The following is a 25,670-nucleotide window of genomic DNA, read 5'->3' as shown; positions in this document are numbered from 1 at the left end:
AGGTTATGAAATAAAAAGGTAAATGTCAGAAAACATCTGTGCATTAAATCAAATAAATTATGTTGTCACTGTTTATACTTTGTTTATGCACAAACTGCTGTTGTTATAAAAAAACAGGACAATATTTAACATTTTGAGCTTTTTATTGGTTTATTTAAAGTGAGATTTGTGCAACAACATTACATTTTTTTGTCTGTAAGTGTTTTTGCTACTGTGAGAAGTTTTTATTTTACATTAAAAAGTTTACTGAGGATAAAAAATGTTTGATTAAGTTTCATAAATTGAAACAAAACTAAACAATTACAATGAGTCAACTCTGAAATATCTGCTGCATCCTGAAGTGTATATATATATATATATATATATATATATAGTAGATAAAAATAAAAACATCTTTTATGTTTAAATCAGTTCAATTTCAAAGCAATATATATATATATATATATATATATATATATATATATATATATATATATATATATATATTGCTTTGAAATCAGTTCAATTTCAAAGCAATATATATATATATATATATATATATATATATATATATATATATATATATTGCTTTGAAATTGAACTGATTTAGGGGCGTGCTTTGGTGGTGGCGCAGGGGTTAAGCACAACCCACATATAGAGGTCTTAGTCGTCGACGCGGCTGTCGCAGGTTCGATTCCCTGCCTGGCGACCTTTGCCGCATGTCTTCCCCCTTCTATCATTACCCTCTTTCCTATCAATTCTCTGTCAAATAAAGGTCACTATAGCCAATAAAATCTTAAAAAAAAAAAAAAAAAATTGAACTGATTTAAACATAAAAGATGTTTTTATTTTTATCTACTTTTATTTGTTGCTAATGTTTTCTGGTAATCACCAAAATGGTTTAAAGTCACTTCTCTGTGTTCATGACATTAGCCTTGTGATCTCATTCTGATTCAGGCACATTTCTCATGAGCAAGTCTGCTGGAAAAGAAAAGCAGAACCGGAGTAGTGAGATAAAAACCCGTGAGCTCACCATGAAGCAGTAGCCTCAGGCTACAAGAGCACCCAGAATGATGTAGCATGAGTTCATGTTTCACCGGATTGTGTCATTGTTTTATAACCTCTAAAATTAAAGAAACATTACTCAGAACAGATGTAAGCCTTTCTGAGGATCAAATAACATGGAGTAAAAGGAAGCAGCAGCTGATTAAGTCTAGGGTTGTGACAATGTACTTAGATATAAGTATTGCACTGTTGGTGTTACAATGGCCATACAACCTGTCTAGCTTTAAAAATATCACATTACATTTGAAGAATCATTTGGAGTCGCAGCACGGCGCAGTCAGACTGACAGATCAAGTCCCACCATGGGGTGCAAAGCAGAGAGCTTCGACTAAAAGGCGGGAGGTCCCAAACTAAAAATAACAAAATTAAACTTAGGTCCAAAACCGTTAAAAACATATTCAGCGCTGTCATCCTCCAACTACTTCCTGTTGTCTTCTGGATGTTGCCTTCCAGTGGCAACATCCGGTTATTGATCATTTGACTTGTGTGATGCAAAAAAGTGTTTCCGTTAAACTAATTTATTTTGGAAATGTCAAATTGTGCAGTTATATGGTCAATGCACTGTAAAAACACAAAATCTTACCAAGTAATTTTGGTCTAGTTTCTAGTGGAAATATCTTAATCAAAAGTAACTTTTCAGCAAGAAATAAGAGCATGTATTAAGTCAATAATTCCTTAATATTGTTGAAATGTTTCCAGTTACACTGGTAAACTGTTTTACCTTTAACAAGAATTTTGTCCCATGTTATAAGTGAAATAATCAGCAAATAGAACTAGAACTTTTTCATCAATATTAAGGAATTACTTGCTAAAAAAAGTAACTATATCTTGCTGACAAGTTACTTGTAAGCTATTTCGTCTTATTTCAAATGAACTAAGATAGTCATTTGAAATAATATCTTATTATTGCACTAGAAACTAGACCAAAAATATGTAAGATTTTGTATTTTTACAGTGTTGGAAACACAGCTAGTGACATTTCCAGTTTTCATCATGGCAGAAGAAAAACGTGAGCATTTCTAATCACAAACACTTAAATGTTACTTCTTACACGCAGAACTAAATGCCTGCAGTAACTTTCCATTTCCCTCCTGCTGTGTCTCGCATGCTGGCCTCTTGTACTGTTTCATATTGAACTAAGGTGTTTTTTTTACTGAGGAATAATGACTTTGAATTTGCTTCTTTTCAGCCCTTGCTCCTCACCCAGGCTGCCCCATGCAGACACACACAGCAGGATTGAACACTACGCCAGCAGGTACGAGCCTTGCTCCGCTGTGCTGCTGTATATATCAGCTCATTACTGTACAACATTCTCTCCTTCTCCTTCACTTCTCCTCTTCATATAATCCCCCTTTCCTCCTAATGCACCCTCTCTGTACTCCGTCCACCCTTTCTCCTCCCTCACTAATCTTTTAGTCTTTGCTGATTGCGGTATTGATTTAATTCCTTGCACTCCGGCCAGCACGGAGGCTGCAGTCGCTCTTTCCCCTCACACACACGCTCACATTTGAACACAAGCGTAGCAGTTTGCGCTTCCCTGTGAGTGTCTGTGAAGGTTATCAGGGTTCAGCCTGCCCAGCGGCCTGTCACTTGCCGGGGCAGTGAGCCCATTGGTCACCTGGGAGCTGTCGGTGTAGATTAGAGTCTCGGTGACAGGTTATAAACAGGCCACAGTCCTGGACTCCCACACTGCTGGCAGAGCTGCACTGTGGGCATAGCTGGACACGTAGATCCCTCTCCAATGTGCCTGCGGTGCATGAATGGAAAGAGAGCGTTCCTGTTCTTGTATGTGTGCTATTGTGTAATACTTCCCTGAGGATCTACTCACTTTACATCCTGCCAAAACAAGAGCAACAGACAGCAATGAGAGCAGGCACTATTTTCATCTTTACCCCCTTGCATTCACCCTGTTTTCCCCTTCCAACTCTTCTTTGTTTGCCTTTGTCTTTGATCCCTTTCTTCTTTTGCCTCCTGCACATTTATTTTGCCTCTTGTTCTTTTTATTCTTATCCCATTCTCTGTTTTTTTAATGTATTTTCTGCCACATCCTCTATATCTCATTGGTTTTGTCATATTCAATATAATTTTGTTCAAACCGCCTGTGGGTTATGTTGGTCACTGAAAAAACCTGAACTCACACTGCAAAAACACACAATTTTACCAAGTAATATTTTCAAGTAATATAATTGTAATAATGGCATAAAAATGCAAGAACACATTCTCCGTGATCAATAAATTTTAAATTCTAATGAACATTTAGACACCGGAATAGAGGAACAACAAATTAAATGAATTATGAAGTCTTTGTAAACAAAAATCATTGTGGTTCAAAGACGCTCCATTTGGGGCGTGCTGTGGTGGCGCAGGGGGTTAGCACGCCCCACATTTGGAGGCCTCAGTCCTTGACGCGAACGTCGCGGGTTCGACTCCCGGTCCCGACGACCTTTGCCGCATGTCTTCCCCCCTCTCCTCACCCTCCTTCCTGCCAGCCTACTGTCGAAAAAAACTCTTCAGAGAAAAAAAAAAAAAAGACGCTCGATTGATCTGGTGTACTGGATGATTACAGCGACAGCTACACTTTTATTCACATGGGGGGAGAAAATGAGCGAAGACCGAACTCACTTGTTCATTAACATGATTCAAGTGGAGTCATTATCGGGATAGATAGTCTTTGATATGGTCTCTTACTTTTATTCTGACAGGACGTATTATTTTCTCCTGCTTCCTTGTTTCCTTTCCGTTTATGAGTGCATTGCAGTTCTTATTTGAATTCACTCTCAGTCACTGTTCACAGCAATGGAAAACCAAGCTTATATCAAAATAAAAGTTATCATTACTGGCAGGTCGGCGTGTTCAGAATTAATCCGTTGATGTGACCCATTAGGTAAGCACATGTTTGTCTGTGAGCCTGTCAAAGTGCCCGTTTGGTGGAGAAATCTGCTGATATTTTGCTGTAATTTATTTAATATTTTTACTCTAAAGTAAAAAAGAATCTTCTAATGGAACAAGTATCTTTTATTTTTTATCAGTCTTCGAGAATTATTGACTTAAATCAAACTCTGATTTTGCTGAAAAGCAGAGGTGGGCAAAGTATCCAAAACTTGTAAGAGTAGAACTATTATAATACTATACTATACTATACTATACTATACTATACTATACTATACTATACTGTGCCATACTATACTATACTACACAACACTATACTATACTTTACTCTACTATACTATACTATATTATACTATACTATACTATACTATACTATACTATACTATACTATACTATACTATACTATACTATACTATACTGTGCCATACTATACTATACTACACAACACTATACTATACTTTACTCTACTATACTATACTATATTATACTATACTATACTATACTATACTACATTTTTACTCAGGTAAAAGTAAAAAATAACTGTCCAAGAAATGACTCAAGTATGAGTAAAAAAGTATTTGTTAAAAAGCCTACATATAATATTTAAAATTTACATTATCAGATGGACCACAATATAAAGTTAACTATACAATTTGGTATTTTAAGGATAGAAAATTACAATAATTTATATAAGTAACAAAAAATCCCCAACAAAATCAGGCAAAAATAGTTTTTTTTCCAAATCAGTTTTTTTCATTAAAAAAACATAAAACTTTAACAAAAACTGCAGGTGTGTGTCTTTGTCTGGTGAAGTGAGCGCGAAAGTTCCTCACCGGGCTGAACCTGCATGATGTGGTTAACGCTGGTTTGTTAACCACTAACGTACCGGCCAACTGGGACCACATACATAAACTTTACAGGGAAGACAGAGCCACACGTTGGGCAGCGTGTTGAGATAATTGTTTGTTCACAAATATAAATCATCACAACGCTCCCTCATTGTGCACGTCTGAACGCTCGTCTACAAGTTATTTCTGCTGTTCACATAGAGCTGCGCAACCAGAGCGGTGGGGTTTAAACTCTTACCTTGATGTGGAGTTCGCCAAAGAAAAATAATTTCACACAGGGGTTGATGTAAATATCCATACAGGTCAACCTGTATGAGTGAAAGGAGGGCAGAGATCATTCGGCGGCAGAGCGCGAGGCAATACGCAGAAGCAACGCGCAGAAGCAAAGCGCAGAAGCAACGCGCAGAAGCAACGCGCAGAAGCAACGCGCAGAAGCAACGCGCAGAAGCGCCAGCTGTGTGTTTGGTCCACTCTCCAGCTTTAAATGCATAAACTATAAAATTATCTTTTAGGAATACATTTGCTCCACCAGTGAAACGCTCAGAGCAACAGAGATACTTTCAATCTGGATTAAAATAATAATTTTTTTTTTTTTTAATTATTAATAAAATTTCTTCTTATTAACTTTTCTAAAAACAAAAAACAAGCAACTCTTGGCCTGGAGGGGGGCTGGTAAAGTACAGCGGGCCGCCAAGCTTATAAAACACTGGGGGAAATCCTGGAACACAAAAGGTCTTTATGAATTTGAACATGAAGGAAATATGTTTGAAAATGCATATTATATTGAATGATTTTGGGTATTTTTAGACACATGGCAGCCATATTGGATTTTGGTGTCAAAGTTGGTGAGAGCCATTTTATTTTCCAAGACTGACTTCAGGGAAGATTATCCATTTCAGACTTTGCAATTCCACTGTAGGAGTTCAACATTTTGAGACTATCAGCTGAAAAGAGGCCTACTCAAGCTGCAGCTTAAAAAAATAATTTTTTCTCTTTGGCTTGACTTTCGCATCAAAAACCTAAAAATCCTCTCTGTACGGATGACTGCAAACCAATCCCACCACTGCTCTTCGTCATAGGTAGGCGACTGAGAGGAAGTGTTATAAATATTTACATTACTTTTGCATTTTCTAAGGAAATTCATAGATGTCAGAATAACTTAATAATTATTCCTTGGCTGACTCTTTTTAAATTCTTTCTTGTAGAATAACAAAAAATTTGAAAGATGTTTTTCACTTTCTTACTTCTGCCACCACCCCCACAGCACTATGAAGAAATAACCATTTCAAAGTAGCAAAAAAGAAAATCTCCTCCTCTGTTAAAGTTGCAGAGGTTAAGTGTTGAAGAAAACTTGACTTTCCTCTGGTCATAAAATAAGTTTCTAGATGAGAAAACTTTGCTGTTCTCTTTCTGCATAAAATAATTCAATGTCTCCACCAAATTAATTTTCCCTTTTTCGTACATCTGTAACTACTCCTTTTTTCAACTGTGCTAGTTACATTTAAATGTATTTTTTGAGGAAATGTGTAATTTTCCAAACTCCCTTGCCTTGAGCCAGACTTTCTAAGGCAGGAAGCCGCAGAAGTCCACCTTCCTCAAAGATGTTTTACATTAAATGTTGCCAAATTTATTTGCCATTTTATAAATCCTTCATTCATCTCAAACACCATATTTGTATTTGAAGTTTGAGGTTACAAATGTGACATTTGTACACTTCAAACACCGACATGGCCTCCTTTCTCTTTTCTGATTTTTATGTCTGTATCTCTCGGCGCGCTCTTCCCTATTCATTGATGCCGAACTTCATTCCTTTCATCATCACCGCTGCTGTGACATCTCACAGAGGATAGATGAGAAGGAGATAATAAAGAAGCCTCTTGAAGCTCAGGCAGGATTTCTCCTCTCCAGCCCTCGCTCTCTCTCATTTCTCATTTCCTTTCACATCCAATATTATGTAGAAAAAGCTAAACACCAGCTTGTGCACACCAGAGAACACACACACTACTGTGTGCTATTACGTTCTGCCCTTTTCTTTCTCATTTACTCTTGTCCCTGACTCAGTCTTGAGGTTTTAGGACCCCTTCTGATGAATAGTGTTGCAGATTGAATTACGAGCAGTAAGGTTCACCGTGCCAGGACTCCTGTACCACGACACGGATAAATCCAACATTTTTCAGAGCTGCAGTTGCGTTGGAAAATGAAAAGAAATAGGATGTAGCTTGGACACTGCAGACAGCCTCTAAATCACTACCCGGTGCTGCTTTCACTCCTCACTGCTTCAGCTGACAGCGCTGCAGAACATGATGCAGTCTGGAGCGAATCTCTCTGCTGGAGGAAAGCTGCTGCAAACATTTAGGTCTGCTGGCATGTAGTCTGTGTGCTGGTCATACATTTTCATCAAGCTTCGAAAACACAAATTTCGGTCTAATTTCAAGTGGAAGCATTTCAGTAAACTTGAAATAAGACAAAACTGACTTGCAAGTAACTTTTCAGCAAGAAATAGGAGCTTGTTTTAAGTTAATAATCCTTTAATGTGATTGCAAATTGTTTCACTTATAACATTGGAAAATTGTTATACGTGAAATAATCTACCGTGGATCCAGTACTTTTTAAAATCTACATTCAGCAATTATTGACTTAAATCACATTGAAAGGTTAATTGTTAGTCAGTTTTGTCTTACTTCAAAGAAGTGTACCAACATATTTTCACTAGGAACTAAACCAAAAATATTTTGTAAATTAAATTTTTTTTCCCGTTTGCAGTGTTTGCATTCCCTTTCAATTCATTCTCAAATACACCTCGGTCTATTTTGTATGCAGTCACAGTGATAACAAATGTTAATTTAAAATTATACATAGACCTTTAAAGATCCTAAGTGAAAACATGTTTACATTTTTTACATTTTTATGCAGAAAACTGGTTGAAAATCGGTCTTTTAACAGCATTTTTGTTTTTGTAATATCTTTCAGTGGAGATGGAATTGCTCATGAAAACATCTCTTTATTAAACATACAGATTAACAGACACAACCAAACTATCATGTGATAATTTGGTTGTGTTACCATGTGAAAATAATTCAAAAATAGTCCAAATAGGTTTTAGTTCTTTCTTTACTTATTTTGTATGTTTAAGTTGGTTCCACTGGCAGATTATTTCACTTATAACACTGGAAAATGTCTTAAGTGAAATAATCTGCCATTGGAACTAGTACTTTTTCAACAATATGAAGTGATTATTAGAAATTACACCAGAAATACTTGGTAAGATCTTGTGTTTTGGCAGTGCAATGAGTTGCTTCTCCCAGGTGATAAATCACAATATTTAAAGAACAAACCAATATTTTTTTGAACTACTTCCTTCATAAGAACCCTAAGAACATAATGTTCATAAGAACATAGTTTTCTTAGGGTGTTTCAAGATTTATATTTTCAGCTGGTGTGGTTCACTTTCACACTGCTCTGTCAAATGATCCAAACTAATTGAAAAACATGTTCCCCTCCTCGCCTGTGGTGGTGCTGCACCAAGAACTACTGAAGGAAACAACACAAAAACCTCAGAAGAAGTCATAAATGCAACTTCCTTCTTCACAAAATGTAAACAAAAATGGAGTGCCGTCAGATTTGACCAGTTGTAGGACTTATCTTTTGTCTTTGGTAAAAGACCACAAGTTATTTCTCCCTTTAGTGCTACACTCATGCGTTTTGTTTGGCTGCATTTACCCAGAATTCCCTGCTTTCCGAGCGTTCTCTGGTCTGCTTGGTGTTCACATATGCATTTGAACCGTCCCAGTTTACTTTAAACAAACCAAGGCTGAGGTTTTAAGGCGGCTGACGCTCCAACTTGCTTTGGATTCATGCCTCCCCCAATGAGCCACACTTTCTAGCTGACTATAATTGGATTAAAATGAACTAAATTGGACCCTTGGTGTAGCTATCAATGGTTAAAGAGTCAAGACTTCAAGAAACAAATTTATTAAACGGCTGCATACTGTGTAGCGTTTGCCTGGATATTAAAATGTTAACTCATCATGACAGGCCAGAGACTGTCCTACAGCAACAGTCTTCAGTCAGAAGCCTCTTCAGATTCAATGTAAGACTGACTGGTACTGGAGGTCCTTCCTGCTCACCGCGTCACCAACCAATGAATGAATCAGACCTTTTAACATCAGTCTGTTTTGAGAGCAAAGGGTGAGAAGCAGAGACTGAAGGAGTTTCTGATAAAAATAGTTGGTCCCTGTAGATATATTTAATATTTAATCATTCAATAAAAACCATAAACATTACGGTTTATGTAAAACACGTAAAAATGAAGCAATATGCGAAAGCAATCTGCAGTTACGCAATATGACTCTTCACAAAATTGATCCATTAGCAATAAAATTCAAGGTCTTAAAAACTGAAACTACATGAGAGCAGCTTATCTCTGTGATTATAAGTTCAAGCAGAAACTTTGGCAGGATAATACACTTTTAGCAGGGATATTTGTAGCATAGATGCATCCACAAATAGTTTAGGAAATGATCATTCATGTATTTATTTAAAACAAATCTCTTTTAATGTCAATTTACAAAAGGTTTTGAAGAAAAATATGGTTTTGCTTGTTCACTTGTGGTTTTCTTCCATTCAAAGGTTAATAAATGGGTTGTTTTATTCTCACCACCTCCCTGTATTTGCTGTTATCAAGTAAACAGTTTACAGCTTGTGAAGCACGGCTGTCCACTGAAAGTCAAATCAGTCCTTCGTTCTGAAACACCCCCAAACCGCTCACTCTGCCTCCTCACAGGCTTACATTTCAGAAGAGCTTATTTCTAAAAAGGCTTTTTATTGCCTGCAGGCTGCCAGAAAGTCACAGTACAGTTTTATCCTCTGTCCTTGTGGACATTTTTATAGCTCTTTCTCTCAGGCGAAAAAAGTGTTTTTGCCATTCTGCAATCTTGTGAGCCAGATGTTTCTAAACAGTTTATTGCTAGTTGGATGCAATTATTCAAAATCTGAGAACATGTTGCTACAACAACAAGTTCTGGTGCAAGAGCCTTCAAACACTTCTAAAGGTGTTACACATCCAAGCTGCCAGCCTTTCTAGTAGCTGTGTAAACAAAATGTATGAATTCAAGCCTGTAGTTTTTAATTAAATGTTTGGTAAAGTCAATAAAATTATAAATGAAATATAATTTGATGTTCATGTTTAGTAACATTTCAGTTCGGCAAACATCTTAGTTTCTCAATTGGTCCTATGTGAATGTTTGGCTGAATGTTGCATTGGCACAAAAACTTGTACGTGTGTAAATAAACACATGAATAAATCTGCAGCTTTCATGTCTTTCTGCTTTAGATCAGTTCTACCTACTGACTGCTCTGTGCAGAAATACAAAATTCAATTAATTATTTCTGTTCTGGAAATAGAAATAATTGTCAATGAAACAATTCAATTTAAAGTTAATTTTAGCTCTATGTATGCTACTAGAGCTTCTTAATGCCCTCTTGAAATATTTTCAGATTTAAACAACCAGCATCACTGAATCCTCAGAATTCTTCAGTTTTTTAAAATAAAATTCTGAGAAAAAAATCTAAATTGTTTTTTTCAGCGGTCCTAATCCTCGTCCGTTGTTTTGCGATATTTTGATATGAATGTGCAGCTCTGGAAAAAATTATGAGACCATTGAAAAACCATCAGTTTCTCTGATTTTACTCTTTATAGGTAAATGTTTGAGTAAAATTAACATTGTTCTTTTATTCCATGAACTACTGACAACAGGCCTCCGAAATGCAAAGAAAAATGTATTTATTAGCAGAAAATGAGAAATGGTCAAAATAATGAGAAAGATGCAGTGATTTCAGAGCTCAAATAAGGCCATGGAAACAAGTTCATATTCATTTAGAAACGACAATACTGATGTTTTAACTCAGGAAGAGTTCAGAAATCAGTATTTGGTGAATAACCAGCAGGTTTTCAATGGGGTTCAGTGCAGTGAACTCTTGATGTTTTCCAGAACTGTAGTAATTTTGCTATCATATTTTTTGCAGGTTGACTTTTTGATTTATTGACTTTTGGCTGTTTTTCCAGAAAACATTTCTGTTTAATGGGATGTTCACTAGAGACAACACCTGATTGATTGATTGTGACTTTATTTATTTATTCATTTATTCATTGACTGACTGACTTGGGTTTGTTTACAGATTGGCAGAAATGGAAAACCAGAATTGCTCATTCTTCACGGATAGCCTGTCTCCAGACGAGAGCCTGTGAGTATGTGGCCAGACAACAAACGCCCTGATTACAGTCGCTGCTTTATGTGTGTGTGCGGGTGTGTGTGTGTGTGTGTGTGCGCGCCCTTTGGCCCTCAGCCATTTCTGTTATGTTTGTGCTCCAGCTTGAACATGGATGTTTGTCTGTTACTGGACGATATAAGTAATCGTCCACATAATGGGACTGACCGACATGGAGTGTCGTGCTCCTCCATCATGCGACTCTCCTGCTGTGGTTCGAGTCTCTGGGTTTGTGTAGATAGCGGAGAGAGCCTGTTTGTGTTTGTAGGACTTGGCTGAGAGTGAGTAGCAGTAAGTGGAAGAAGTGTTATTTTGATGTGAATGATGCAGTCACTTCTCATTGTGGAAAACTGAGAGTGGAGAAAGAGGTTTCGAGTTGTTGGGAGCCATCCTTTGAGTCAGTGTCTCATTGTTTGTTGACATTGGTGTGAGCTGTCAAACGTTTGCTCCTCTGAGATTGTTTTTCTCTTTCAATGCACTTTAAAGTCGTCGCAGCTCTGTACAAAGTGTTGTATGGTCTTTGGGACTCCAGGTGCATCTCTGTGTGTGCATTGTGAAATGTGCTTATTATTTCTCTTCAGATGAATGTTATGTCTGTCTGCCTGTGAGAGAAGGCGGTGATTGACACCACATAAGGAGCAATTTTTTATTTCGTCTAAAACAAAACTTGTTAAAACAAGTTTTACCTCTGACGTCAGTGCTTCTCAAGCCTTTGTTCATACACGCATGCATCTTAAGAACTCCTGCATTTTCATGTAACTCTACAAGTATGTGCATCTATAATTGAGCTGCTGAGCATGTTTGGTATGCATGACAAGCCGCTCGGTTCCAGTAGCAGCATTGCTTTCTGCTCTTGTGGTCTTGTATTTGGGGTTGATTCTGCAGACCTGTCACTCTGTCTGTCAGTGCAGCTTCTTTTGCTGCATGGCTCCGAACGTGCTGCTGTGCTATCTGCGTCTCCAGCTGGTGTTTTGGCTGCTATCATGCTGTTTTCTGTCCTGACTCCTGCTGTCTCTGTCCACAGCTTTCACCACTCCCTCATATTCCTACATTGCTCTGCATTCACTGTACTTACTGGCAGGAAACAGAGGTGAAACACGGTTATAACCTCGAAAACGTCTTCATTCCCCTTGACGTTTTTCACATTTTTGTCGCGTGAAAATGATAAATCTTAGTGTAATTTATCACAATTTTATTAGATAGACCAACATTAGGTACTTCAATTAGAGTCTCAACGGTTTTCCAGAGAACATTAAGGAGCAAACAGCATCATGAAAACCAATGAACAGCCAGGGAGAAAATTTAGCATCCATTAGGGTCAATAACAGAGTTGGTCAAGTTACTTGGAAATAGTGATTAGTTTCTAATTAAAAATTACTTCCCCAAGAAATGATCTACTTACTTACTGAATAGTCTTTTTCAAAAGTAATTGGTTACTAAGTCATTTTTTACTTTTCACCAAAAAATGTGAAACCTCCCAAATTAGATTTTTTCTGCTTATTTTCTCATACATAAAATGTAATCAAACTAAATTGTTCCTTTTTAGAACTTGTTTTGCTTTTTTTTAACTTTATACTCATTGCATCACCAAAAATATGTCAAAATGCAACAACAGTCTCTGAAGAATTTAACTGAATATTTAAAACCTTTTCTCTGCACATTTCTCTATATTCAAAGAAAAGCAAGTCTCTCTTCTGCTAAACTTTATATAAAATAAAATAATTTTTGTGTTTACACTCCTTCATTTATTGGAATAAAGGTAAAATACAGTGCAAAAATAAAAAACATACTTTGACAAAAAGTAATTTTGGTCTAGTTTTTAGTGCATATATCTTGCAATAAAACAAAACTATTTTACAAGTAACTTTTTAACAAGATATACAAACTTGTTTTAAGTCAGTAATTCCTTAATATTGATGAAAAAGTAATTTAATTGGCAAATTATTTCACTTATATTTTTCCCATGTTTTTAGTGAACTAGTACTTTTTCATCAATATTAAAGCAATATTGAATAAACTCCTATTTCTTGAAGAAAAGTTACTTGTAAGTTAGTTTTGTCTTATTTCAATTTTACAAAGATATTTCCACTAGAAATAAGATAAAAAATCCTTAATAGGGTTTTGTGTTTTTGCAGTGTAGGAGCAAAGTGTTCAGCCTCCATATTTGCAAACCCAATTGAGATAAATCCCCCAAGACATGCAGCTGCAGTTTCAGTGAATTCTTTGAGGAATTTTTAATTAATGAGTTACAAGAACATTTAATTTCCCTTTGAGATCAATAAAGTGTTTTTGAATTTGAACAGTTGGTCCACATAATGACTGCAAATTCATGCCACGCTTCCTCAGATTTGTTTTCCATAATTACTTTGAAACACATGAAACATTTTCCATCTATATTATGGTTATGTTATACTTTATGTTGATTTTCTACATAAAATCTCATTAAAATACTATAAAGTTTTTATTTTTAATGTCACAAAATGTAAAAATCTTCAAGGCATTTTAGCTCATTTTGGGTAATAAATAGAAATTAAATGTATAAGATGTTGCTCTATTCAGTCAGGATACCAAAGCAATCTTACAGTAAATTTGAAAGCTAATTAACAGATAATTCTTTATAAGTTACAGGTAATTTTTGATATATTTTGTATTGCAGAAGTTTTGTTGCTACATCCAGTCATAAAGCCTTTGCTACACATTCAAGAAAAAGCTGCAGGGGAAACAGCTTAAGCAGAGATTTCCAGAAAGCCTTCTCTGAAGCTGCCTTCTCCAGCTTATCTGCAGGGGACTCTGAGGTGTTCAGATGTCAGATACGAAATCTAATCTCCCCAACAAGTCAATAATTTGCCAGGAGACCTCCTGTTAGTGGGTCATATCTGAAACACGCCCTCCAGGAAGGAGCTCATGAAACCTCCTACCTATAAATTCAAGAAGCCCATTTCTACTTCCAGCTCTTCCTAAATAGCTGAAATCTTAGTTCTGTCAACAAGGCTGAGTAGCAGCGATGAGTCACCCTGAGGAAGAAGCTCACTTCATACGGTCGGATTTGCAGTCTCATTATTTTGGGCACTGCTGTCCTGTAGGTCATGACCAGGTCAGAGTTGGAAAATAAATCTTTAATTTGAAAGATTTTGTGTTTCTGCTCAGATTTTTTGTCACTTTTTCCAAATGACACAAATTGAAACATGACAATTTTCAAACAAAAAGTTTCTACACTAGAATGAGGTCATAAAATATATTTTACAAAATTGTAATGGAAATATATATATATATATATTTTTGCATCACACAAGTCAAACAATCAGCATCCAGATGTTGTTACTGAACATGATGAAGAAGACAACAGGAAGTAGCAGGAGGGTGATGGTTTGTTTAAGTTTTTTTCTGAAAATGTGCAGTTTCTGTAAAATTGCTGACTAAAATTTCCAAAATACCGCATACAGTCTGTAGCCACTACCAAGTATAAGACACCGACGTCTCCTCTGACAGCTGACAGCTGATGAACGCTAAAAAAAATGCTACATAAGTTTGATGTATTATTATTATTATTATTATTATTGAAATGAGCACTTGGAGTTAGTACATTCCCTTTGGGCTTGATTTTGTCATTTGTTTCGAGGCTTGTAAAAATGTTTCATGTATTATTAATTTGTTTTCTAAAATGTGCCTTTGTTTTGAAAGTTGTAAAAGGTTTTCAGATTTTGTAACGTTGGTTTGGACCTCCCAGCCACCGTTGCATCCTGTCGCCACACTGAGCAACAAAGAGCGACGTGTAAAAGAAAGTTATTCTTTCACACGTTTGTTGAGGCAGTCTGCATGCTCAGGTAGGCCTGTCATGACGACACATTTTCCTGGACAACAACGTTATTGCAATAAATGACTATTGCTATTTTGAGACCATTTTCAAGTAATTTATTGATAAAAACAATGTGAGTTTGCCGTCTCAAAGAACAATAAACTTTAATCTTCTAAAGAAAACTTAACATGGGAACTGAAAAATATTTTAAATATCCTAAATGAAACACGACAACTAAAATACAGTAAATACAATGGAAATAAATACTTTCATACAATCAAAACCATAAATAAAATGGATTATAATATCTCTATACACACATAAATACTAATTATGAGAATTGAAATTATTGCGCTCATATTAATCTATCATGGGATTAATTGATTAATTGTTTATTGTGACAGGCTGTGGTCTAGGTTGGATTAAAACACATTAAATCAATGCAGATATATCTAAATATCACTGCGATGTATAACCAGGCATAAAAATAAAAAGGTTATAACTTTCTGTTCACTTTAATCCAATAAAGTTGTCTCCACTGGCAGACGTATTATTACCAGACATAAACTGCAAAATAACTGTCTTTCCATTACATCCATTACAATAATTGCCAGACAGTTAGACATCTATTTATTGCCTCAAGTCTGCTGTAATAGATCCTCACATTATCTTTTCTATTTCAGTGTCAGTGGTGATTTTATTATTTTCGGAGTTGTGTTGAAGTTAAAGATGAGCTCAGCCGTTTTGGTAGATGTCAGAGGTTTGATGGTGCGGTGAGCCGGGTTTGTCCCGTTCTGTTTGGTTTTGTCTTGTCCTGTGATCCCGTCCTCATCATCCTGCTTGCTTTGCTTCGGCCGTGATGCCGTGCCGCTGGCTCTGCTTTGTGCTGCTGGTGGCTGTGTGCTGGTGGCTCAGTGTGCTGTCTCCTGTGTGGGGGACTCAGGGATGAAGATCAGTACCTCCTGCGTCACTCCAGCCCAGCCCTGGACCACGATTCACCCTGCGGGCAGCACATGCTACTGGCTCACCTGGAGCATCAGGACAAGGAGCAGCTCCAATGCACCCTGGCCCGCCTGGAGAACGAGAACAGGTCTGTTCGGGAAAATGTCCGAATCCTGAAGTTTTGACTTATGCACAACAATTCCTGAAGTATTTATCGACTGAGATGATCATTTATGAAAAATAAAATAGAAGTAAACCAGATATATCCATCAATACACATCAGGAATAACAACGTTGTTGACTATTTGCACTGAAAAAAGACAAAATCTTATCAAGTAATTTTGTTGTCGGCTTTACTGCAAATACCTTAGTAAACTTGTAATAAGACAAAACTAACTTACAAAACATTTTAGCAAGAAATTGTTCACTTGGTTTAAATACATAATTCTTTAATGTTGATCCACTAACAGATTATTTCACTTACAACATGGAAAATATAAGTGTAATGTAAAATGTAAAACTAAGCCATATAAACCAGTTTTGTTTCTGCTGCCATATGTTTCCAAAAATAGATTTTTGATCATAGTTTTAATATTGTTTTATTTAAATTTTTTAATCTTGTCCTAATGACAATCTTGGAGTCAGTGACAAAACTAACTTACAAGTTTTCAGCCACATGTAGGAGCTTGTTTTAAATAAATAAGTCTTAATATTGTTAAAAATTTACTACTTTTACTGGCTGATTATTTCACTTACAGCATTTTTCTCATGTTATAAGTTAAATAATCTTCTATTAAGGAATTGCCAACTTAGGCTGCGTTCACACTGCACCCAATTCCGATTTTTTGGGACCTGTATCCGATCTTTTCATGACAGTCTGAACAACACAGGTTGGATTCTTTTTGAATGCGACCCAGCTGACTCGGGTATCCGATACGTATCCGATTCAAATGTGACCTAACGTCCAGGTCGCATTCATCCGACCTGAATGTCACCGATACTCGACAGATGTGACTATTCTGCGTCCTGCTACTCGCAAGCGGGAATAAAAACAAGAACCATGACGGACTGTAATGAGGATGAAGCTGTTAAAGTGCTGCTCCGGTCGGACAACAACTTCAAATGTGTAAGCTATGCGCCACCATTAGCATCCATGTTTACTTCTGCGAACACTGAGCACTTCTTCTATTTATGGTGGATGGCAAAACACTGAGAACACTGACGTTATTGCGCCCTCTACTGCGCATGTGGGACACTTCAAGGTCGTTTGCCCATTCACACTGGAGAACACATACAGGTCGCATTTATTTGGAAGTGTGAATGGCCCTGGCAAAAAAAAAATCTAATTTGACGAAAAATCGGAATTGGGTCACTTCAGGCTGCAGTGTGAACGCAGCCTTAAACTAAGCTCCTGTATCTTTCTGAAACGTTACCTGTAAGTCAGTTGAATAAGATATTTACACTAAAACCAGACCTAAAATACCTGATAAAATTTTGTGTTTTTGCAGTGTCATCTTCTGGTTTAGTGAGACATCCAGACAAGCTCAATAAAAGTGTGCAGGTGTTTATCGTTCGCACTGTTTTCAACAATTCTCCGATTTGAAATATCTCCTGCTGGGAGTAAACACACTCAAAATCTACGGTCATTTGAACAGCCAACTGAAAATAAAGAAGAAAAAAACCCACTCTGAACACATAGCTGTCAGCCAAATGTGTATAGCAGTGTGATAACATGGAAGAAGCTGTAAATTGAGCTTCGCTTTGACACCCTGTGTCCAAAAGAGAAAGGAGAAAAGCTCAAAATGAACTGACTGGTGTGACGCAAGAGGAAAAGCAAGTCTGAAACACAAAATATTAATGCTTTGATTTGAATTTATGTGCTTGGAGTTCAGACATTTTCCATAAATGACGCTAATTCATTTTCTCCTACATGCACTTAATTTGTCACTGGAGGCATCTTTATGCGAATGATTCATATGAATAATTGTCTCCTCCCTGCTTTGCCAGTGACCTTTACAAACCCACAGCAACGTAAACCCGCACATACTTACAGCCTCTGGGTGTTGGAAACCTTGACCAAATTATTATTTCTATTTTTCTCAAAATGCCCTAACATGGTGTTCGTAATGTGTGTACACACAATAAATCAGGGCCACAAAAGAGAAATCCACTACATAGCTGCAGAGACCCAAACTAACAGCATTAATGAGAACTACTCGTGTGTTTTGAGTCAGGACTAAAACAGCTACTTTATTTCATGGACTTTGAATACTAGGAGACATTAAAAGGGTTCTGGTTCCTACTGTGGTTTAATTATCTAAATATGACCTTTAAATGTAGTAAAAATATAACTAATTAGCAGTGACGGACAATAACAAAGTACATTTACTTGAGCACTGTACTTAAGTAAGTATTTTGAGTATTTATTTTTTGGGGAACTTATGACTTTTGACTCACTACATTTCTGTAGTCCTAATGCGTGCAAAACCAGCTGTCCAAAAGTCCAGTAGTTCAGTTTAGGTTGCTAGGTAACGGGCTGAGCTTCCGTGGGGTTGCTAGGTAACAGGCTGGGCTTCTGTGGGGTTGCTAGGTAACGGGCTGGGCTTCTGTGGGGCCTCTGGGGGCAGTGCTAATTTGTGACTTTGAAATGGGAATACGTCATTACTCGTTCCCTTTGGCTCAGCAGAACTTTGTAGTCCGCTGTTGTCGTTTTTCTTTACTGACATACGATTGTGGGGACGTTTTAAATAAATTTTTTAAAAAGCTTTAAATTTTTTAATAGCATTTTATGCTGAAGTTTTTACAAGTAGTGTAGATTCTTTGTAGCAGAGCGGTTCTACATGTCTGTACAATCACGTGGTTTCAGCAAGTTACAAAATTCTGTAAAAACATTAATAAATCTGACATTATTAGAAAACATAATTTCTACTTTTGAACACTTTTGAAGTATTTTAAAAAGTAAGTACATCAGTACTTACATTTGAGTAAAGTTTTAAGAAAGCAACTTTTACTTGTAGTTGAGTAAGATTTGACTTTGAGTATCAATACTTTTACTCAAGTACTAGAGTTGAATACAATATGGAAAGACTCAGCAATGATAATTTAGATTGTTGTATTTGTTGCAAGAACTCCCTTGACAAAAAGGTTAGGTTTTTAATCTCAATAGGTTTTTTAATCCAGGTAAAGGACAAATTAATAAAGTGGAATAAAATAGGTCACCAAACAAGGTTAAGTTCATAACATCTACAGAGGTCAGACATTACTATATTAAAGAAATTGTAAAAGATTAGACTCTTCATCTCAGACTCCAGAAAGCTCAGTTAGGACCTAAAGTGTTAAAGTTTATAACAGAAAGATTCAGAAAAGGTCTGAGGTTTTTAAAGAGTTTCCCTGCTTCAGTTAGAGGGAACCACAACTTTGCAAAAACACAAAATCTAAGCATTTTGGTCTAGTTTCTTAGTTTTGTCATATTTCAAGTTCACTAAGGTAGAAGTAACTTTTCAGCAAGACATAGAAACTTGTTTTAAGTCAATAATTCCTTAATATTGATGAAAAGTACTGGTCTCACTCAGATGTTTTCACTTATGACATAGTTAAGTTAACTAATCTGCCAGTGGAACTAATACTTTTTATTGATATTAAGGAATTATTTACTTAAAACACGCTCTTTTAACTTGCTGAAAAGTTACTTTTAAGTTAGTTTTATTTTATTTCAGGTTTACTAAGAAATTTGCACTAAATACTACACAAGAATATGAGGTAAGATTTAGTGATGATCTGCTAGTTTTGACTGTGACATTTGGAGAAAACCACACAGCATTAAATCCAAACTGGGTCACCACCAGAACCACCAGCTATAAATCCAACAATGACTGAAGACCCAAAGAGTCATCACAGTGCAAGAACTTTAGAAAGTTGTGAATAAATAAATTAACAAATAGTCGCTCTAAAGCCCTTCACACTGATGCAAAGGGATTGATTAAATAGATTTTATTGGTACTTATTAGATTTTCCAAAACAAATTCTGACTTAAAATAAGTTGTTTTGTTCTGTTGGAAGACAGAATATTTAACTAAAACCACAGTTAGATAATTTGCAGCATCTAAAATGTAAATGTATTTCTCATTTGCACAAGTACAAAGATAAATGTTAAAACTGACTCTTTATTTGCTTTGGGAAAACCCATTTTAACTTTCAGATGAGTGGTTGGAGGCATGTTTACCACTGCATTGCTTCAGCTTTTCTTTGAACATTTGATGCACTGGAGAACTCAGGAGACTAGTTACAAGAAGCAAAATAACTTGAAGTTGTTTTTCTAGTTGTCAGATTAAAAGTGCTCAACATTTTTGGACTGCTTTGCTGCATTTCTTTATGTCCTAACTCCAAATTGTTAGAGGGAGACACTTTGGGACAGTTAGATGGTTTAGAATCAGAATTACTCACCAATCTTGTTGGAAATGGTGCAGAATAAATCCTGATGGAGACATAAGCAAGATGCACACATAAATGGAAACAGATCAAAAAAAATTAAAAAAGCAAACTGCTCACAGCGCTCTTGTTTTTACCCCAAAAGTTGCAGTGAAAGATTTGGTGATGAGTCCATTAAGTTTTTAATTTAAATTATGACTAAGAAAGATGCCAGTCCTTGCATTTTGCTGTTCCAGACACTTTAGTGTCGGTAGCCTGCAGGTCAGCGTGTCCAAAATCAAATTAATTAACGATACATCACGAGTCTACAAACTCTAAACAGTTTTTCGCAATATTGTGTCACATCAAGGAGAAATATTGCATGCTGAGTATTAAGGCTTGTATTAGAGACGATTAATCTTAATGGGGTGAGTTGTCAGCATTCATTTGCGTTAATGTACATTTGGAGTTATAAGCGTAGCACGCTACACTGAGCAATATGTCACTATTTACATTTTAAGTGAGATTATTCCAGTTACACTAAATATTTATGTACATTTTTCTGTTGGAGGTAAATAAATATACATCATATTGATATTTTTTTTGCCTCCTACATCAATAAGTTGGCCTGACAGCTTCCTCCCCCGCCCTCCGCTGCGTGTCCTCAGGGTGCTGCAGAGCGAGTACAGGCGACTCAAGTGGAAACACGAAGAAGCAGCGGCGCTTCCCATGCTGACCGAGGCCGGTGAGGGCGGCCCCGGGTCACCCACAGCGGGAGGGGCGCAGGATGAAGAGCTGCTGGCGGAGGCGCGGGTGCTGCGGCAGCACAAAACGCGCCTGGAGACCCGGATGCAGATCCTGGAGGACCACAACAAACAGCTGGAGTCGCAGCTGCGCCGACTCAGGGAGCTTCTGCTACAGGTGAACCCATTTAAATCAGCGATTTAACAGAGATGCAAATACAATCGGGGTGAATTTCAGGTTCGGACTTTTTAATGATTCTCTTTTTTCATTAAAAAGTCCGAAAACATTAAAGTTTTTGGTGAAATTAACTTTAATGTTTTAAAAATCAGATTTATTGTATTTGTCAGGTTTGAGTTAATAATTTTAAGGAAGAAAATGATGCGTTCATGTTGAAATGTATGGATAAATCCCACTTAAACAGTTGCACCACAACCATTAACCTCAGATTGAAGCATTGTCCAGGAACTTTCAGAGATGCTGAGGTCTGGACTGTTCAAAATGCTCCATGTCGGCGTCTTTTATCCACTCCCACATCATCGTTGATGGTCACAACAAAAAAACTTTTCCCCTGATTTTCTTTCCCCCAAACTCCAACAGTTTTCTTTGAATTTTCACTTCAATTGCCAAATTTAGTTTTTCCTCTGAATTATGTTTTTCTCTGATTTTTTGACTTTAATTTCCAACTTCTGACTTTTCTCAGAATTTGAATTATATTTCTCTGAAATCCAACTTCTTTTCTAAATTTAGTTTTTTTCTACAAATTCTGACCTTAATTGCTGATTTTATACTTTTTTTCCCCTCTGAATTCTGATATTTGTCTTTGAATTACTAGTTTTTCACTGAATTTTTCATTTGTTTTTGAGATAATTTCCTTGCTTTTAACAGCTAGCGGTGTCCAAATTCAAACTTTTTTGACACATTTGAGTTAATTAGAGGTTAATTTTTGGATGTATTTTTAAGACCAAATCTAACATAAATCTCTGACGTATCCTTTTTCTCATTATTGTGGCATTTAGCAAATAGAAATCATTTTGGTAATTTTAATTAAGCCTGAAGCATGAAAAGTGCGGTTTGATTTAACTTGATCAGACTTAGAAAATAAGTGTTTTTTTTCTTATTATTATTCAGTTGAGTTCATTTTATCTATATCCCACAAATTCACAACAAATGTCGTCTCAAGACACTTTACCATACAAACAAAACATGGTACTTGTAAATCGCAAAATAGACAAAATATAAAATAAGTCAGAAATATTAAGTAATATACAACATTGTTCAGCAGTTTACAATGTTAAGGCAGAGGATTTTCTCTTTCGTTCTCTTTGAAATGCTGCTCAGTATGTGTTAATTAAGAGATAAAATACTTGATAAATTCAAATTTATGCATCTAGTTGTTCTTAAAAATCACTAGATGTTCTTAGACATTCCGCAATAAAATTAAAGTGGCTAATTAAAGCTCAAAATTGATATATATTCACTTCTAAACACAACTGTAATCATTCTGCAAGCTATATCATATAAAGTCTATTTATTTTGTGTAATTCCCCTTTAATTTAATAAAGTTATGTTCATGTATCTTGTTAGGTTTGCATGTTTTTCTGTTTATTTGGTTCAAGTTCAGTTTCCCAAGAGGAGCTGCTCCATTTAATCTGAAATAAATCACCATTAACTATTTATAAAACCAAAGAAGAAGAAAACACAATTCCCTCTGTATGTGATGCACTGGGGTTTGTCTGTAGACGTATTTGTGTGTCTTCTCACTAGTTTAGCAAGCAGATCCCTTCCTCTATCAGGTGTTTTGTGTATAAAATATAATGGAAGAGTCTGTTTTATCGTTGATGAAAGAGAGCTTGACTGAACCGGAATATTATTCTGCAAACATTTATCATTTTAGCCGTTTCTGTGTGCAGCATTAGACAGTTAATATCAAGTATCACCGAGTGGCATGAAAATCAATTCTTTTAGGTGTTTCTTTGTTCCACAGTAACTTTCTCTCTTATTTCTTTTTCTGCCAGAGCTGGTACAAAAAAATCTGAGTTTAATATTTATATAACTGCATTCATATGAGTGCAGAAAGCAACAATGGAGCCTATAAAGAGGGGAGGGAGGGAGTACAAAGAGGTACAGTACAAAAAGACGAGGTTGAACAGACACTGAAGGATCGTATTAAAAGATTCACTGCAGTATAAAGGAAATGTATAACAAAGAGCAGCACAGGAGAGTGGGAGCTGACTCATGCTGTTACCATTATGACATTGTGTAAATTATTAAGTAAGAGTAATTGCACATTCAGGTCAGTGAATGAGGGGAAAGAAGAGGGACAAAGATGAGAAAGACGCTAAGAAAGAAGGACGGGATGCTGCCTCTTATGTTCGCTAAGACTTGGAAATTGAAGAGAGAGAGCAGGCAGAGGAAGAGGAGGGGAGTGCTCAGCGTATTCCTGCTTGTGAGGAAGGAAAAAATGTTGTTTGATTTATTTTTCACAGAGTATCACAGATTAATTTCTTTGTAAAATAAAGTCTCTGGAAACCGTAATCTGAATGCGTGAATCCGTTTCGAGTCTCTGCAGACGTTAAACTCCTCCAGAGGACGGCTTCCGTGTTGCTAAAAACAAAAACATGCCATGTTGCATTTTATATTTTTGTGTTGCATTGTGCATGTTTGATTGGGATCCTAAGCCTTTTGTGCTGCAGGTTTTAGAGCAACGCTGACATTTTAAGTTTGGTTTAAAGCAGAGGTGTCCAAAACTGACAAATTTATTAAACTGAAAGAGCATAAAATGATTTAATATGATTCTTTTGTTGTTGCTTTACCTGCTCAACAATAAAAAAATTTTATGAAATCTGCATATTGTCAAAGACTGAAAACATAAAACAGTCTTCATATTGTTGCCTTATTAATAGAAAAACAGACAATTTCCCATTTTTTGGGTGATCAGTTGTTTTCTGTTTTGTTGATCAAATTTTTACCACTTTGTTTTCAGGGACCAAACAAAATCCTTTCAAGGGCCACAAATGGCCCCGGGCCACACTTTGGACACCCTTTAAGGTTGTTTTATTGTGCCTTGCAAATGTATCGACACCTCTTAAACTTTTTAAACAACTTCAATATATTGTATTGGGATATTTATTTTTATTTGATCAAAACAAAACCAACAATACAAATAAAATCTATTTTCATTCTGATAAACAAAATCCTCTGTTCTTCAACTTGAAATTAATGAAATTCTATAAATGGTCCAGAACTAAATCTGTTTGATTTTCTGTGGTAAGACCTTAAAATTAATGTTCATTGTAGCTCAATCCAGCTTGACATAATTAGCAATTAAAAGTTTTTTCCACCTGATGTGCAAAGCAAGCAGAGACATTTCCCTAAAGACCTGCAGCTACAATAAGGTGTTTCTACAAAGTGTTGACTCAGGGGGTCTGAATATAATCACAAATTTAGTTTGCAATTATGCACTTTCTGGTGGTCTGTGATAAATCCAGTTATGATGTCCAAAGGGTACAAACACTTTGGCATTGCACCGTACAACCCGTTCTGTTATTCTCTTATCTGAAATGACTTTACCGCTTTATAAAGGTGAAGACTTGTAAATGAATGATTGTTTTATTTCTTCTTCCAGCCCAAAGATGATTCGGAGGCGAACGGATCCGAGCTGTCGACGCTCTCCTCTCCGGTGTCGGGAGGCGGGCGCCAAGGGGAGCCGCCCAGCAGGGAGACGACCGACACCGAGGCAGCAGGTCAGCGTCACGCAGCCAGGCTGAAACCCGCAAACATGCTGACGGAGAATATAACACAGTCGTTTTGGTCTAGTTTCTAGTGCAAATATCTTAGTACACCGAAAATAGGATAAAACTAACATAAAGAGAACTTTTTAGTACAATATAGGAGCTTGTTTTAAGTAAATATGTCCTTATTGTTAGTGAAAAGGTTCTGGTTCCACTGGCCAAATATTTCACTTATGGAAAAAATGTCTGTTTATGAGTGAAATGATCTGCCAGGGGAACTAGGACTTTTTTTTTATCAATATGAAGGAATTATTGACAAACAAACTTCTATATCTTGCTAAGATGTTACTTGTACGTTAGTTATTAGTTATTTATTTCAAGTGTACTAAGACATACCAATAGAAACTAAATAAAAACACTCGGTAGGATTTGGTGATAAATCACAATATTTAAAGAAGAAACTAATAAAATATATAACAACATGGGAAATTTGTCTTGTTTTAAGTGAAATAATCTGCCAGTGGAATTACTGACGTAAATCAAACTCCTATATCTTGATAAAACGTTACATGTAAGTTAGCTCTGTCTTATTTTAAGCAGATTATTTGCAGTAGAAACTGGACCAGAATTAGTTGGTGAGATTGTGTGTTTTTCCGGTGCTGACGGGTTAAAACTGTGTTTGTGTCAGGAGATGATTTGGAGCGCGAGCAGGACACCGTGCTGCAGCTTCAGGAGGTCATCGAACAGCTGAGAAACGTCTTCCCCTCCGAGCCGGGTGAGTCCATCCAGCCTGCACCGATCTCTGCCCCGGGGAGTGAGACATGGAGAGGAGAGCAAATATGTACTGCTGCGGGTCGATAGTCAGGGAGGGAGGGACGGGAAGATTAAATGGCAAAGAGGAGGAGGGCGATAAGAGTGACACATCGACTGTTGCTAAGAGAAACGGTTAGCGTCACTGTCAGACTTATAAATCATCCCAGTGCTTTTATGATGCAGTCTGCA

At 36.5% G+C, this 25,670-nt stretch overlaps 1 protein-coding gene across 4 annotated transcripts in view; it reads left to right on the top strand.

Moving 5' to 3' along the window:
- Positions 1–25,670, top strand: part of drp2 (dystrophin related protein 2) — a 258,718-nt gene that overhangs the window by 230,868 nt on the left and 2,180 nt on the right. For 3 of the 4 annotated variants that reach the window (XM_005799512.2, XM_023328537.1, XM_023328538.1), the window contains 6 exons: positions 2,234–2,299; positions 10,959–11,024; positions 15,788–15,934; positions 20,862–21,114; positions 24,563–24,680; positions 25,357–25,443. In XM_005799512.2, coding sequence (XP_005799569.2) covers positions 2,234–2,299; positions 10,959–11,024; positions 15,788–15,934; positions 20,862–21,114; positions 24,563–24,680; positions 25,357–25,443 — 737 coding nt within the window. The remainder of the gene's footprint in view (positions 1–2,233; positions 2,300–10,958; positions 11,025–15,787; positions 15,935–20,861; positions 21,115–24,562; positions 24,681–25,356; positions 25,444–25,670) is intronic. The other variant, XM_023328539.1, reaches the window with a different exon arrangement.

The sequence above is a fragment of the Xiphophorus maculatus genome, chromosome 23 (assembly GCF_002775205.1).
Source record: "Xiphophorus maculatus strain JP 163 A chromosome 23, X_maculatus-5.0-male, whole genome shotgun sequence".
In the NCBI taxonomy this organism is placed as follows: Eukaryota; Metazoa; Chordata; class Actinopteri; order Cyprinodontiformes; family Poeciliidae; genus Xiphophorus; species Xiphophorus maculatus.
Note: the sequence above shows the minus strand (reverse complement) of the source record. Positions and strands in the feature narration are given on the sequence as shown.